This window comes from Eurypyga helias, unplaced genomic scaffold (assembly GCF_000690775.1).
Source record: "Eurypyga helias isolate BGI_N326 unplaced genomic scaffold, ASM69077v1 scaffold6964, whole genome shotgun sequence".
Lineage (NCBI taxonomy): Eukaryota > Metazoa > Chordata > Aves > Eurypygiformes > Eurypygidae > Eurypyga > Eurypyga helias.
This window is the reverse complement of record NW_010245539.1, coordinates 792-18,107: the sequence shown is the minus strand read 5'-3', so window position 1 is coordinate 18,107 and position 17,316 is coordinate 792. Positions and strand designations below refer to the sequence as shown.

The 17,316-nt window shown below is 40.1% G+C and overlaps 1 protein-coding gene across 2 annotated transcripts in view; it reads right to left on the bottom strand.

Moving 5' to 3' along the window:
• The window catches only part of SEC24C (SEC24 family member C), a 28,878-nt gene extending 15,321 nt beyond the window's left edge, over nucleotides 1–13,557 (bottom strand). Inside the window, exons 1-7 of one of the 2 annotated variants that reach the window (XM_010150104.1) lie at nucleotides 13,350–13,556; nucleotides 10,562–10,645; nucleotides 7,644–7,785; nucleotides 6,476–6,654; nucleotides 5,147–5,596; nucleotides 3,753–3,883; nucleotides 552–663 (exon numbers count right to left, since the gene is read on the bottom strand). In XM_010150104.1, coding sequence (XP_010148406.1) covers nucleotides 552–663; nucleotides 3,753–3,883; nucleotides 5,147–5,596; nucleotides 6,476–6,654; nucleotides 7,644–7,785; nucleotides 10,562–10,645; nucleotides 13,350–13,524 — 1,273 coding nt within the window. In that variant the 5' untranslated portion in view covers nucleotides 13,525–13,556. Of the gene's footprint in view, nucleotides 1–551; nucleotides 664–3,752; nucleotides 3,884–5,146; nucleotides 5,597–6,475; nucleotides 6,655–7,643; nucleotides 7,786–10,561; nucleotides 10,646–13,349 lie in introns of both variants that reach the window. The other variant, XM_010150105.1, reaches the window with a different exon arrangement.
• Nucleotides 13,558–17,316: the final 3,759 nt, after the last annotated feature.

Here is a 17,316-nt window from a genome sequence, read left to right as displayed (position 1 = left end):
CTTTGTGCAGACTAAAATGTACTATAGGGAGAAAAATCAGCTCAAACATTTCTACTGTTTGATTTGATAATTTTGACCGAAGAGCAAAGCACTGGATTACAGCATCAGATTCTGAAGTTTTAAGGGAGCTTAAAAGCTCAAAAAAAAGCGTGGGAAATTAAAATATTAAATATCCTTTCTCTATGAAGCCCATGGAGCAACTGATATCCCACTTCATTTAAAAAATTACAGTTCCAAGTACAATTCAAATGATATTGCTAGTAAAATCTCATTCTGAACTGCTGTTGATATGGGGCTTCATTTGCTGCCTTCTGATATCCCGGATAATGCTGGTCCTGGGTACCTGCCTTGAACACATTCTTCACTTGTGAATTGGTTACTAGCTACCAAACAATCAGGAGAATCTACACGGAGATTAAATCAACACAGGACTTGAAACTAACCTTTTGTTGGTAAAACACACATACCCAGCTACTGAAATCATTCCTCAAACTCTCTGTCACTGACTGAGGTTTGTGTTTTGTTTGTTTAAGAAGAGAAATATATTTTACCTTGATCTTTAACCAAGAAATTAGTAGTAACAAGAGGTGGGACCTGCCCTCTCACTCCAGTGACAAATGGTTCTGACCCACAGTTATTTCTGTCGTCTTCAATCACTTGAATCTACGATGGAAAACACCACATTAATATTTGGAGGCTTGGTTTCAAAGTACCGTAAAATACAAAATTTTTATCTGTAAGGCAGTGAAAAGGGGACCTGAGGCAAACATTACTATCTCTAAAAATAAGAAGTCTAAAACACATAAGCTTTGTCAAGCAGTCACCTCTCAGTTTGATTCTGAAGAGTATTTAATGAATAACAATAAATGAAAGTTGCAAATACTATTTTTCCCCCCAAGTATTTTTAGTATAATGTTTTGTGTTTTAAGGCCTGATCTAAACACTTAAAAGCTGAACACAGGTCAAGAAAGGAATTTTTGGTAGCATTCCCATGTATACCTGTCCTAGCCAAATTAAAATTAGAAGCTTCTGTAAGCCTCAGGCTGAAGTTCTGTAGATATCCTGGGCTTTTCCTTTCTGTTATATCTTACCACTGTTTTCACAGTATGTATTTATTTCTAACCACTGCAACTCTGACCTAAAGACAAATGCTTGCAAGCTCAGGTGGAAGTCTTCATTACTCTGTGATTCAAATTCTGGGGATGTGGAAAGCGAAGTTTCAAAAGACTTGTCAATGAATCAAGCTTAAACTTCAAAGCCAGTAAAAATTTTAAATTTCTTAGTATTTCAAATTCTTCATTAATGCAAATATGACTAAGATAATGGAAATGGATTAAACAGATTTACTTGACTAAAATATCCGCTGACCTGTGCATAAGAACAGAAAATTGTAGTTATACACAGTTTTAACTACATTTCTATACTGGTGCCTGAATGAAAGCATTAAAGCTAGCAATCATTCTCATCTTATTTGCCACCAAACACACATGCCTTTGCTTTGAGTAAATTGTGAAATGCAGAAGTTTGCATGGCAGAACTTCTACCCTCTCACTAGGAATTCTAAGTTGCCAGCAGAAAGCCTCCCATAGCACCAGTGACTACTCTAGGATAAATCTTTTCAAAAGCGTACAGACTGACTGACACTGGTGATCTCACAGCTGGTACCTGTCATATGACCAACTTAGACTAAACGAGGAACAAGTGATACAAGGGTAACAAAGTCAAATGCAAGGGTTTTTTTTCTTCCAATCCAAAAGGTAGCTGCTTTTTTCTTTCTTTAGGTAAGATTCTCTACACATAAACATTAAATTTTCAAGTTCAAAATTTAATGGTTATGTATGAGCACAGATAATGAGAGAATGTTTATAGCTCCCCATGCCTCATATTAATCTACTAGACAATTTATATCAAGAATTAACATCAAAACGAAACAGTTAATCTGCAATTTCAGAACTTCAAAGCATTAGCCCAGTACTGGTATATCAACAAGAAGAGTAATCAAATTCTGCTCAAAACTGGTAGAAAACATGGTTACAAAGGCTTATGCTGTGTGTACGTTAACATGAGACACACATTGTACAGACGATCATAATGATGGCTTACACTGACAATGCCAGTGGGAATCAGATGAAGGAGATCGTCTAATGATCATACAAAGGGAAGGGGAGACATTCTTCATGATCTGTTTCTGACACAGTCTGCTTTCTATTGCCTCACCATTCATCACAGAAGTGAAGATTTTAGCAACCTCTTGTGGTGTAACGTTACTTGTTTTGATAAAGCAAGCAGAAGACAGCAAGGAAAGGGTAAAGGATTAATGATGGAGGGTTAGTGAGGTGAAGTTCAGGTCTGAGGCATGCAGAGATGGTCACCAACACACAAACTACAATTGACATACATACAGCACTTACTGGACTAGGAATTGCATCTGGGTCTATTCTGTGCCTGGGTTTCTGCTGGGGTGGCAGCTCATTAAGTTGCTTTTTTAAAAAAATAAAAAGCAAGAGCACCACAAAAAAAAAAAAAAAAAGAAAGAGGAGAGAAGAGAATAATAAAACAAACAGTAACCGTGTTACTTCTCTCTACCCAAACCTGTAGCACTGGAATTAGATAGATCTGGAGACTGGTTCATGCAATAGGAAACATCAGCTTCTGCAGCATACGCAGATCCCCAAACCAGTCTCTGCAGCGTACTGGGCTTGGGCTCTGAACACACTGCTAACAGAGGTAGTGCCTCATGTGTTCCTCTTGGTTAGAAATTGGGGATTTATGCTTTAATAACATGCTAAAATGAAGGGAAACTGACACAAGCCATTTGAGATCTCATTTAGTGGAAGATAAGAGAAGCAGACAAGCAATGAAAGACTTCTTATATGCTACAAAAACAATACAGTCATAAACCTTACATAAACCTGGAGTCTAAACAGATAATCTTGTTTTGAATAGCAAGAACTTCTGAACACCACCAGTCTAGATCTAAGATGTAACTCAAGACTAAATTGTTTTCAGAGTTTTGACGTAAACTGATTGTAAGCACTGCCCTGGAAAGGTTTCCTGTTAACCGATGACTGTGGCCTTCTGCGACAACAACAGAACAGCAGCAGTGGAAGGAACAGCAGAGCAGACTAGCAACAACAATAATGCCAGGCTTAATATTACTCATCACTGCTAACCATTACACGTCACTGCTCATCCTTTCTCAGAACCTCCATTCTGAAAGATAATCCCAATTTGAGAAGTTGTCCATAGTTGACTGAAGTGGTGTCATGACTAAATGACCCCAAAAAGTGCTGATCAGCTTTCTGACAGCTTATAGGAAAAGGGAAAAGCACTACAATCATCCCCTATGAGCCATAACTTAAACTTGGATCACACAGTTCATAGACTGTCACCTCAAAACCTGAAGTAAGTTCACCTTGGAAAGTCATTAAGCAAGAAACCAGAAGTGGAGAAACAAGTTTAATCAAAGCCCTCAAGGATTCTCAAAATGTAACATAGCACAGAAACAGACCTGAGGAATTAGAGCATTGATTTGCATATGCAGAGCCTTTCCTTAGTCACTAAGAAAAATAGTGTTTCTGGGCTTCTTCATAACAAAAGACTGAAGCTGGATATATGAGAGAAAACCAAGCAGGAAAAGACTGGTTTTCCTTGGAGTGAGGAACCTGGTTTTAGCTTTGGTCTTTGTCAGTTCTGTTTTATGTTAGGACACTCTGGAAGAGTTCACACTGGTAAGAACAAAGTAAGCTTACAGGGCTAGGAATGGAATCTGGATCCAAGCGTTTTGGTGGAGGTGGAGGTCCGGGTTGACTTCCATAATTTGGTGCTCCTGGATAGGCTCCTCCATAGTTTGGTTGGGGACCCCTCACCTGCCCAAAAGAACCTTACAAGAAAGGGACAGCAAAATCAAACCATGGCTAATACTAGGCATATTCTCATTAGACACTTCCCACTTTTCCTGTCATGGTAAAAACAAGAGAAAGTAAGTCACGTGCTTCTCTGTTAACTAGGATTAAACCTATTTATCACAGTGTTTCAGCTTAGACCTGTACCTCTCTATCAATGATCCAACAAACTGATGAACACAGTCCTCCTTAAAAGCAGAGTTAAGGAAACATAGGGTTTCAGACTAACATAGCTGTTCTTAGAATAGCATTAAATATGCATTAAGATCATGCTCTCTGAATAGTTAAGTTAAACTGCTGAATGCCTAATAAAAAGTGCACAGAGGACAGCCAAACAAACTAGTGGATGACCCACAATTCCTCCAATCAAAGGTATGCAAGGAGTTCTCTCTGTTAGTTTTGGCCTGTCTGAAGTTACAGTAATAGGTTAATGTGTGATTATTTCTTTTGCTTTATAACTACCTGAAGTTATTTTCATGTTACTTTTGACAATTTCAGTCAGTTATCGACTAAAAGCATGATTTACCCCATTAGCATTTTGACATTTCATAGCAATTTGGACAGATATTTTTAAGTAATTTACCTGGCCAGTTGTACAAAGCTGGATGGGGGAGGGGATTCTCAATCCTGATACTTGCACATGATTACTTCATCCTAGCTATCTGTAAATGTTACTGAATAAAAATCAGCCAAAACTGTTTAATTCAGAAAGCTTCACTCATATTACTTCTAAGGACACAGAGAACGTGAAAGGTTCTACAAGGAAAACTACAGTTTTATGAATTAAAGAAGAAAAAGTATCAACTCCTTTTCAACATTTACAACTTCCCTCATATACACTGTATATTCACACTGGCCACAAATTTTTTTAAAAGCTAGTAAGGCTTTTCAGGATTTCAAATCTCCTTTGAACAGACGAAGTTGCAGACATCAAAGTTCACAATAAGATTTTGATCACAAATTCTTGTAGTATTATGGCAGTAATTACTAAACAACTTCTTGGCTAAGTAAGCTAGGATTCCTTTAGTTAAACTAATCCGATCAACACCTGAATGACAAATACTTCAGAATGACACATCCTATTGTTTATCTTGGATCTGTCCTTCAAACATGACAGGAAAAGAAGAGGGAAGCTCTGACACCACAAAAGTAGCCCAAAAGTAACAAACCTGAAATCCAGTTCTCAGTTTGCAGCACACAAAGAACACGTAACTTACAACTCCTACGCTGCAAATACTCACCGTTCTGCTGCATTTGGTAACCTGGCTGAGGAGGATGAGTAGGAGGAGGTGGTCCACGGAGGCCACTCATGGGAGGCCCAGGGTGCAGCCCTGTCATAGTTGATGGAGGTGGTGGTGAGGATACGTGATTAGGCTGAGATGCTGATGGTCCAGCAACTGTCTGCCCAGGCAGCGGTGGGCCTGGCATGGAGGGTGCCCTTGGGGCACCCGTGGTAGGAGGGTAAGAGGAAGGTCCAATCCCTGTAGAAGAGGGAGGTGGGGCAAAACCAGGGACTTGAGTAGGTAGGCGCTGAGTTGATATTGGTTGACCAGGAAACGGAGACTGTGCCAAAGGAAGACCCTGAGACACGCTGGGAGGAGGGGGTCCTTGGCTCGCAGTGTAAGGTGTGTAGAGACCAGATCCTGTTGCACTAAAGCTTCCTGAGACTGGGGGAACCGATGTTGGGGGACCTGAACAGAAGACAAAAAGATTTAATGTAATTTTCTTCTATCCTCAAGACAATTAAGATGCAAGGAAAACCTGTTTGCTCTAGATGATCAAATAGGTCTACCACATCCACCTCTTCAGATAGACTCGCCAGTACTAGTATAGACAAATCTTAGGTGAACACACTCCGAAATTGGTCAGACAGCTGAAGCTCCTCCAAGGGATCTGAAACAATAGTTCCTTTATTGTCCTCTCTCTCAAAGTCTGTGCTCTTTATTTTACAAAATCAGAACACATTTCAGGATTCAGGGCCAGAAGAAAGGGGCAAAGCTAGAAGTAGTGGTTCTTGCTTTGCATATAAGTCTTTCTACCAGTTTCTTGACTAACCTAAGTTTGTATATTAAACTCCACACTAAGTTGGAGCCTGTAGAGCTTTATGGTTTTAATAGCACAGAACTAACACCTTCTGTATTTACCACTGTATTGTTTCTGAGGATAATTTTAGACAAACATGTTGCCAAAAGGCTGGAGAAATCTGCATCCCTACTCCTAATTTTCCATAAAGTCTGTGTTAGAATATGAGATGCTTGTCAAAAATTTCTTTACCAAGTGCAGCCAGACCATCTTACACATATCAAAGACAAGACTCTAGCCTTCAACTGAAAACAAAAAATCCTGTGATCTAAAGCAGTGGGACTGTATACAACAAAATACCTAAAACTAGTTATACTGTTTAAGCAAGTTTCTTATCATCATCCAGCAAAACCCTTCACAGAATCATTTAGAGTAATTTCAGCCCTTTATGACTTACTGAGCCATTTTTCCTTCCTTTCCAAATATTTTATGATATTACCAGCATAAATGAAAAGCAACTGCATATTTCTGTAGCCAGGAAATCTCACCATAGCCCAGTCCAGCTGGGGGAGGAGCAGAGGCTGTAGTACTGCCAATTGTCATCCCTGCCATGTGATTGCTGAGCTGCTGTACACTGGCTGGGGGGGGACCATATTGCTGGAACGTAGATGTCTGGCTGACAGGCGTGGGTGCTGAGCCTGGCAGAAACGGCTGAGAAGCAGGTGGCCTGAGAAGGAAAAGGAGAAACTTCACTGGACTCCCCATTATACAAGCCATTACAGTTTTCTGTGCCTTCTAAAATTGTTCTACCACACAAACACTAGCTGCGTCTCAATTATTTACATGAAACACTGTAGGTCAGTTTCGGAAAAAATAATTACATATCCTGCATGGATCCAAATCCCTTTCATAAAAAACATCTATTAGTTCTTAAAATAAAAATTCTACTTTCATGGCTTTTTTGTTAATTTCATTTGAGTTATCACAACAAACCAGAAATAGTGCAACAGTCTCTACAGAGCAACCAACAGTAAGACCTGCATAGCTGTGTAAGGACCCTCTGTTGCTCAAAGGATTTGGATTCTCCAGCTGACAGTGCCAAGCTTAACCAGAAGAAAATGAAAAACCACCACCTTTCCCCATAACCAGTAATCAGGGTGAAGCAGAGAGGACTGTTGCCATTTTCACTACAGAGGTAACAGCAATATCTTTCTGAAGAAGACGCGTAAAGGCTTTAGATGAAGATAAGTCAGTGATCCATAACGGACAGAAAAGGACCCAGAACCAATACTAAGGAATTACTCTGTAAGGACAGACAGTAACATGCTGCAGAGAGAGATCAGTTCACAATGCTAAGGAATCAAATACTATGGCTGTGTGGATGCAATTGTTTCAAAACAAGACAGATTAAGGGAATCAGAAAATTCCTTATGAGAAAATGACTACCACAAAGAAAGTCTTTGGAGAAGAAGTGGTTTTGATCAGTCACTGACATCTGCTCATATCCTTCCAGAAGTTGTTCATCTCTAGAAATTCTTATTGTCTAACAAATACCTCTATGGCAAAATGTTCCAAAACAATAAGGAAGCAATTAAGAAAGTCAATATCCACCACAGGAAAAACAAAGCATTTAGTTTGGTTCAGATCCTAAAAGGTCTAGACCTATCATAGGTCTACCAAGGCTGGCCTGTTATGATCTGCTCTTCCTGTATGTACCTCTGCATCGGGGCTGCTGAGGCCGGGATCCCATTCTGCACATCTCCGTGTCCAAACTGACTGTATGCCAGGTGGCCAGAAGGAAGAGATGATCCAGAGGCTGGAGGGGGAGCTCCAGATGTTGGAGGGGCTCTTAATGAACCTACAGACATAAGGAGGGGGAAAAAAAATTAAAAAAAACCAAACCACATATTATTCACAGAAACAAGGGTTTCAACCAACTACCATGAAAAATCCAGGAAACAAAAAAAGTGCAGAAACAGTTGAGCAGTGGCCAAATCTACGTATTAATACGCTATGAGCAACAAATAATTTATACAACTACATTAGAAGTGTCAAAACAAAGCACAAATATTTTTAGCCAGTGTCACTAGTCATCATCTCCACACAGACCAAGTAGAAAATATGTACTGTGAAGGGTCTTCAAAATAAAACTTCATCTTCTGATAAAAGAAAAAAAATATTATCTTATCAGTACTGTATTAAATTTTTGCCTCTCCAAGTCCAATTATTTTAATCCAGACCAAGGAGAGTACTAAAAAGGGACTTTTTACAAGGGACTTTTTACAAGGGCATATAGTGACAAAGTAAGGGGCAATGGGTTTAAATTGAAAGCAAGGAGATTTAGATTGGATATCAGGAGAAGTTCTTCACGGAGAGGGTGGTGAGGCACTGGAACATGCTGCCCAGAGAAGTTGTGGATGCCCCATCCCTGGATGTCTTCAAGGCCAGGCTGGACAAGGCTTTGAGCAACCTGGTCTAGTGGAAGGTGTCCCTGCCCATGGCAGGGGGGTGGGAACTGGATGGTCTTTAAGGTCCCTTCCCACCCAAACCATTCTGTGATTCACATGAAACCTAATGTTCATTACAGGTCAGTTTTCCCTACTTGAAAGGTAAGTAGGTTACCTGAGCAGATTCAGTTTTCAAAAGTTACATCCGACTAACTGCTTTGATATATAACATAATGGGGACCACCCACAGACTGTTCTTCCCAACCTCTCAAGGTTGGAGGCTAACCGGAATACTTTTTCATTTTTCAGACTCAGCTGGTTCAGTCACAGCCCAAATGTATTAGCCTCAAAAACATGGATACAACACCAGCAGACAAACGGCAGCATCTACTTTCAAAGAAGAGAACATAAAATTCTATTTTAATAATATTATGTTAAAAATGCTGATAATTGTAAAAACCATATGACCATGCCTGCTGATGACAAGGGAATGTATTTCATGTATGGGGTATCGTTAAATACAGATGACTGAGTAGCATAAGCTGCCGATGAGACCAAGGCAGCACATACATACTGCTGTCTCTGACAGTGACCAGCATGACAAGTTTAAAAGGGACTTTGAAACCTCCTTGCAAGGAACCATTATGAAACAGGAAGTAAGAGGAGACATTTCTCAAAACCACAGTATAATTTATATACCAAAGCATGAGGTTTCAGCTCATATAAATTTTTATCTTATCTGCTACATGCAGTTCTTCGTAAGCTTGTGGATGTACATACAGAAGGAATTAACTAGACCTTGTATGAATAACCTGTAATTTCTTGGGACTTCTTTATTACTAAACCTTCTTCTGTTCTCCATTTTGAGACTCTGGGCTTAATTATTTCCTGAGACATCCATTATTTTCATATACCTTCATCTCATTATATCTTGTCTTTTCTAAACTACTGTTACAGCACCTTCGTCTTACTGTTCCTCTGGCTAAGCATTTCCTGATCTCTATTTGTATGTCGTGTGGTACTTTATTTTCTTTTGCGATACCTTTTCAGTTAATCTGATATACTTTCACGTACTTTGAAATCTCTTTCCTTTGATAGTACATGTAAGCTGTTTGGCATTGTTACCTTTTGCGTTTGAAAGCATATTTAACCCAATTCTTGGAGGGATCCTACACTTGCTTCCGCTCACTTTAACAGGCATGCAATTTGACAAATACATGCTTACTTCAGAAAAAGCTTCTGAAGTCATCTTTTTCTAGTTCTTGTCACAAATATACTCCTGTAACCATTACTACAGACTGCTCAAACAGCCACTAAAAAACCTCACTTGAATGAGTATGAATAAACTTGTGGTTTATTAGCTTAAGATTCATTAATCTCGAGGGATCCTAAAGTTCCCCTTCAACACCTTTGAGACATCATTTTTACTTATCACAGACCTCAGAATGGAGGTAGATTACAGCAAAATGAGAAATGCCTGTGATTTTACTCAAAGCCCCAAGACGATATGGTCTTGGACCAGTTGTGACTCCCTACTCTAAAGAAATTGACACTGCTGGAAATAGCTCTTCCAAAATACCACTGGCTGAAAGGAATGAAAAATAAAGTGTGATTTCTTGCAGCATAATTCTTGCATCTTGCTAGCTTTGCAAAAGTATGTCCACCGCTTTTGGAATCATAATTATTGCTAACATGTTTCTATGCTATAGCCAAGGAAACTAAGAACTTTTTTCCCTTAAATGAGAGCACAAGTTACATGACTTAGAGTAACAACCTCCTGGATCTTGGGGCAGTTTTTCATTTCTTCAGTGCAATGCTATCATTCCAAACCTCACATTTTAGTTGTCTCGAGTGGGAAACTACTTTCTTTTAAACTAAGGATTCTCCCTGGCAGAACTTGGACAGACTAATTCAGGTTTTGAAATCAGTGTTCAGAAAACATTAATCACAAGTCAGGTTTTTATCTACAAATCTGCATGCATAAGGGATTTCTACTAGGATTATTTCTTCATATCCTATTTATGTTTCTGTAGTGCTGCCTACAAATAGATTGGGAAGTGTACCCACCCACCTCTGCCTGCATAATCAGGTACCCATATCTTTAAGATAAGTATCCATATTAAATGTAAGCTCGGCACAGAAGAAGCTGTACAGCACAAACACTCCCACAGAAAGGACACAATTTACCTATGAAATTAGGTGCAAGAGAAGAATTGTCAGAGTTAGATACAGGAGAGCCCTTCAAAGGGAACCCCAAGGAAGCAAAGTAACCTGGAAAGACAGAAGACACCAGTAAATCAAGCCTGACAGAAAGCACCAAGAGAAAGTGTTTTTAATGCTGAGGTCAGTCTGTAGTACAGAAAATATCATATAGATAAAAATCCATGTCACATTTACCACATTATTCCTTAAGCTACACTCCTCCTCATGGTTCTACCATAGGTAACATATCACCAACATAGTTCATATATTAACATTAACACAAGTGTTAATAGCATTGTAAACTGAGTCTATGGAAAACAATAAAGCAGCAGCCTAATTGTCATTGGTTTTCAGATAGCTGTGTCTGCACATTCTCCTGCATGATCTCATCAGAAGGAAACAAATGGACTGACAAAGACTGCTGCAAAATCGTCCCAGTTCTTTTAACATTCTTGTAGCAAGAAACAGCTATTTCCAGCTATCAGCACAGTATGCCACTCCTGGTCCCAAGCAAGACTAGCATCACTGGTACAGCATTCCCATATTCCTAGGGTTTGTCACATAAATCAGATGCGAAAGACTCCCTGACTGAGAGTGGCACCTGCTCCCAACACTTCTCCAGACAGTCCTCTAAGCAATTTCGTTGTTTTTGAAATAAACCCCTAAGATAACTACTTTGAGGTAACAGAATAACATTGGCAGTTTTCCTTCTACCACTCAGTACCCACTAAATACCTGTCACTCTAGTGCCTCTGAAATTAATTCCCTCTCCTCTATGTTATGCAGCTACAAGTCTCACTACAAAGACCTATAATAATGTGTTGGACGTGGGGGTAGGAAGGATATCCACCACTATCTTCACTATCAGCTGTCTACTCTCTTTGATAATGTGTTGTTTGTTTGCCACTCTTCCACCTGGATGTTATATTCAGCAGCTACTAACAGGTCAGCTTCTGGCTGTTGTGCTACTGCTTTGAATTTTACATTCCCTACTTTTAAAGACAGGAATCCTGGATTTACAATAACAGGCCCAAGATGCACAGCTTGACAACTGAGATTTCCTTAATACAATCTGCTAAGTCTAGAAAGGATGGTCTCAGAAGAAGAGATGGAAGAGAAATATCCACAAACCACAGGTGGCCTTTGCCTGATACCCCAGTAAAGTACATGAGATAAAGGGTAGTGCAAGACACTTTCATTGTCCAAATAAGACCACCTTGCTGCCCTCAGTGTCACGCTACCTTTCCATCAGCGGTGGCACATGCAAAATCTGCATTTTTAATCTGCACAAGTTTATACACGTTATCAAGCTTTCGAGGTATGTCCTTACTGAACTGTCATGAACCACATTGTTGTTCTGAAATCAAAAAAGGCAAACCAGAAATTAATTCAGAAGTAAAAAGTTAATTCTCTTAAATGCTTTTCAGACTTTTCAATAATTCTTGAAATATCTGATGGAAGATGCTCATCAGTTTCTTTTCACCAACACCCTAACCATTCTTCACACTGCTAACAGCCAAACCCTGTTTTCTATAAATAGCTGCACTGAGGAAACTTTTCCAACAGATCTGTAGTAATCTTCATCCCCCTCTCCCTCACTGAAACAAGTCCTACCATGGGACAGGAAACACTAGCTAGTCAATGACTACACTGAACAGGCAAACAGAGGGCTCAGTGGCTGAGCTCTGGCCCTGCTTTCCCAGGAAGAAGGGTCTCTTTCCTCTGCCCAGTCCCAACTTTCATTACTTTTACAGGAATTTAAACCCTCTGTGAAAGCATTTCCAAACTCACAGATTAAAAGTGCTGTTGGAAAAGACTTCGTGGGGGGGGGAAGGCAGAGGACTACAGAAAGAAAAGGAAGATGGAGTAACTGGAGTAACCCACTCCTTAGCACACCACACTAGCTCTTCTTCCACCACCCTGCTACCTCCAGACAAAAAACCCAACAGGGCAATCATTCAGCTCCCAAAGTTCTGTCTCCCACTTCTGTAGTTTCAAGGCAAATACAAGCACTTTGATTCTTCTAACTTCCTCATTGAGTTTGGTTTCAAATTCAAGAAGTTGCAAAAAATTCAAGATTTAATTAGAGGGAAGAATAATGCAGAGACCATAGCATGATTAGCATATTCCTAATTTCCTTAAAATACCAGTCTGAAATCTAAACAAGCATTTAAAAGTGAAAGTTCATGTTGTGCTTATCTCAGCAGAACTGGATTCATCCAGGTGATTTTCAAAGGCAGAAATACTTCTACTCAAAGCAATAGTATTTTCTCCTCCACATTTCAGACACTGAAGTCACTATTAATCTCCTAAAGCCACTCGGGTACTCAGAAACAAAGACTCTTAAAGTTACTTAATAACTTTTAAGTTAGCCTTTCTTTTGAAAAAAGGGGAAAAAAAGTTGAACCACTTTACCACTGTTACGGTCCCCAAGTGCTACCCCTCAACACAACCTTATCAGGACGACTGTCCTATTCAGGTGCTTCAGTATCACAGGGGCATACAGGAAAAAAAAACATGCTGTGCTTCTCAACATGTTAATTTTATGAGCTGCTAAAAGAAGAGCAAGCCCAGCTAAAGTGGACAAATGACAGAATAATAACCTCAGAATGTACAGGAAGAACATGTTTTTTAACATCAGGTAAGCTACATACAGAAGAAAAGATAATTGCTATGACAAAATAAAGACTAACAGTACGAATTACAGAAATAATAAATCCATGCACGCAACAATTCACAGGCTGTCAATCATTGAGTTTTGACTGAGAAGTACCTTGTGGAGGGACTGGCTGTTGATATCCTGGCATCGGACCATTATAAACTCCATACTGCGACTGAGGAACCCCTGGCAATGGCTGTCCTCCGTAGGCAGGCTGCTGGTATCCCTGATATCCAGGCTGAGGTTGCCCGTAAGGAGGCCCTGTGTGAGCTTGCTGGTTTACACTCATTGTATTCACATCCCCAAACTAAACTCACCTGCAAAAAGGGGGGGAAAAAAATGGCTTTTAGCAGACATAAAACCAAACTGGCCAACTTCTTTACTGTTTTCACAGAAATGATAGCTCCTGAGATACTAGGGAAGGTAAAACATCAATGGTAATTTACTCTTGCACAGCAATTTTTTCAAGTAAGATAAATGCTTCACAAGAGCTAGTTAGAAAACAGTATTTTCAGAAACTACGTTTTCTAATCAGCTTATTCACTGCTTCACCCTGGTTAGACTTCTGATCATCATCTTAGAAAAAAACCCAAACAAACATAATTTGCCACTCCATACCAGATGATTATCAAGCTTCCGGAGGCACCTTACAAACCACTTCCACCCCACAGAACATCAGACCAACAGAAAACAGATTTCATGACACAGATGAGAGATTCGTTAACACAATACTCCACTAACACTATTCAGCTTTCACCCCTATGTCAGCCTACTTCACCATGCTTCCTTGCTACCGCAGCACACATTTCACCATCCACAAAGGCTGCTTCTCGAAGCGTTGGAATCCAGAACAGGACCAATACTGGGGGGTCTGGCTTTTCTTTTTTTTTTTTTTAACAATAGATGATTTAAAGTCCTTGTTATGTACATAAATTTCAGAAAACTAAGAAATTCCTAAAGCAGCATGTTCATCAAAGAAAGTCAAAATGGAAAAGCATCACAGGCAAAGATGTCACTAAAGGAGTTATACAAAAAGGGTAAGACCTGAAACTGAGCATCAGAATAGAAGTTTCTCAGCAAAGTTATACAAGAAATCTCGCTTAACAGACAGATTCCCAACTCCTCTGACTGTATAAAAAGATTGACTAACTTTATAAAACAGAAACGGTACTGTGAAACCCAAAATCAAGCAGGCAATTTTTACAATACCATGGTACCAAGCAGGCAGATAAGCCACGGAGCCCTTGAGTTGTGGAGAGCCAAAGAGATGACTTAAAGGCAGGAGATTCACTCATGGTCCATTTCTTACCGATATTTTGCATTCCCTGCACTCCTTAGGACACCCCCTGTTACCCTCTTCAGCTAAGACTATCTACACTAACACTGTAACGAAATGTGTGCTAAGAGCAATTTCATTTTTTAACAAAAGACTGCAGTTTATATAAAAATTGCAAAGTTAAGATGGAGTAACTAATTTTGCCCTCATATTTTGCTCCAAAGCCTATGATGAACTTCTGTGTCAAAGTTGCATCATAAATCTTAACACAGAGGAGACCTACAGCTGCAACAGCTGTCAGGCAGTTGAGGTAAATCCCAATGAGAAATCTACTCAAGCAGGTAACAAACACCCACACCGTTTTCCCCATACACTGATTAGAGTATGCCAGCCAATGCTAAGATTGGTTCTTCACCTTATCAAAAATATGATGTCAAAGAATTATTTGCAACAACTGATAAAATAGTTGTACAGCAAGGGTACTAAAATAACTAATAATTTGCAACAACTTACAACAGTGTGACAGAATTTTTGATTGGCCTTCAGTGTTTTAAAACATGATTACACATGAGAACCACGACAGCAAGAGAGTCATTGCTAAAGATCCTGGTTTCCCACCACCTTTGACTAGGTTCTACAGAACAGTCTAACCTGAGCAGCCATGGGGCCAGGAAATCTGGACTTTGGGACCTGCTCCCTTCCTAAACTCCCCTGAAGGTTAACCTCATCCTCCCCAGGTAGGCAACCGGTGCCACCGCACTGCAATCACGGACCTACCCCCAACCACCTCCTGTTCGCTGCAAACAGCGAAGCAAGGCAGTTCCTCATGCAAACGTGGTTGTAAAGAGAAGGGAGAACGCATCGGCAAGGCTGCTCTGTTGACACATCTTGGAACATCTGGGCAGGGCTTTCTGCCAAGGAAGGAGGGCTGCTTTCTCTTCTTCCTGCCCCTGATTATTCCTTATTGGATTGTGCACAAGGAATGTGGCTTCTAGTCACTGCTCCTACTAACAGGTCCTTCCTTCCAGGGAAAGCTGCAGGCAAAGTAGCAGCATCCTGGAGGATACCTCCTGAGCTATAATGCCTAAGACACTTCACAAGTTACATCTACAGAAATTCCTAAACAGATCAAATATTTGAACAGGGAATTACTGCAGGCAGAAGATGATCAATCTTTCATGCCTCTTCTTCTTTATATCTGTTTTTTTTTAAAGCATGATACGGCAAGAACTCAAGCATGTCCCTTGCAAACCACTTCTGTTCTGAGTATATACTCAGCAAGTGATCTTACCTGATAATCTTTTACTATTCTCTTTTCAGCCTTCCCTCCTCTCCCTCACGTGAATATCGGTATTTCCTGCTTGTACAGGTAATACCAAAATACTGAAACCAAGAGGTAAACTCATTTAATCCAAGTCTTACAGAGGAAATTATCTCAAAACTCTTCTACGCTTTCTACAGAAGAAGTAGCCACACAAAGGGGATGGTTCTAACTCAGCGTCTCAGCTGAGAGAAAAGCAGATATACCTCAGACCTTTAGCTAGTTCCTGTGGCAGCCAGCACAGGCCAATCTCCACCACAGCACAAGCTGATGCTCGCTCTGTACTGGCAGAGGGTCAATGACAGAACTGGAAGGGAGGAGGAAGACTCAAGAACAAGCCCGGGGTTGATGCTGGGGACAAGGGCTGCTACATTATTTCAGTTGCTCGACTCGCCCTAAACATAAGGCTGTTGGTGTGCTTGCTCAGCACTGGTGTGGGGTACCACCAGGGGCAGGGCCCAGCGTACCTACCTCTGAGAAGGCGGAAGGTATGTGTCACTGACTGAGTTCATTTTCCTCTCCCCCAGTACAAGCCATTTGTATCAAACAACATTCACTTTGCCCCCACTCAAAAAAAAACCCCCACCATGTAAAGTAGAACCTCGTCACTTAGAGATATGGGGGAAAGAAGAATTTTATGCCTCCCTCCCCCCACCCCCCTTAAGAATCACAGAAATAACAAAATACATACACTAGGTAGGGAGAAATGTAGAAAAAAAAGCTATTTCACTTGATAAAAATACTGAGGATATTCATTTGCATGTAGTAACACATCACCAAAACTAAGGCAACCAATATTAAAACACGCTGTTGAGCAACGTGCTACACTCAGCAGTTACAATACACAAAGCTCAAATAAGCAGGACTCACGCTGTTGGGAAAATACTATGACAACAAGTGGTGATTACGATAACTAACAAACAATTTTCTTGCAAAGCACAAAGCACTGGCTCTATGCTGTGTCCTATTCCTCTATATACAGGCAGTTGACCATGGAAGTTTTGGTCAAAATAGTTACAAAAGTCATACTGGAAAGGTGTTAATATAAGACAACTGACCAGTGCTGATCAGCACAGAACTGACGGGAGAAAAATACACAGTAATACTGGGGAGGGAAAAAAAAACCCCAACCAACTTTTAACTTTTACAACAGTTTCAGATCCCTCAGTATCCAAACAAAGCAGACTAACAGTGCAGTTTGTATGGCCTTTTTAAAAAAACAAAACAAAACGAAAACCCACTAGTGATTCATATGAGCTCGTTTCAATCAGCAAATTCCCAAATCACTGAAAAATGCAGAGTCATCATTTTAATGGTCTGCATTCACTGTTAATTCCCTTTCAAAGTAGAAAAGCTTAATCTCATCAATTTTTGTTCGCTTTCTGAAGGATACAAGCATACAGCAAAATTACCTCCCTTCAGAAAGATGCTAGTGCCTCTCTTCATGGTCGCTGCCTGGCTGCAACAACCACGAAATGGTGGAG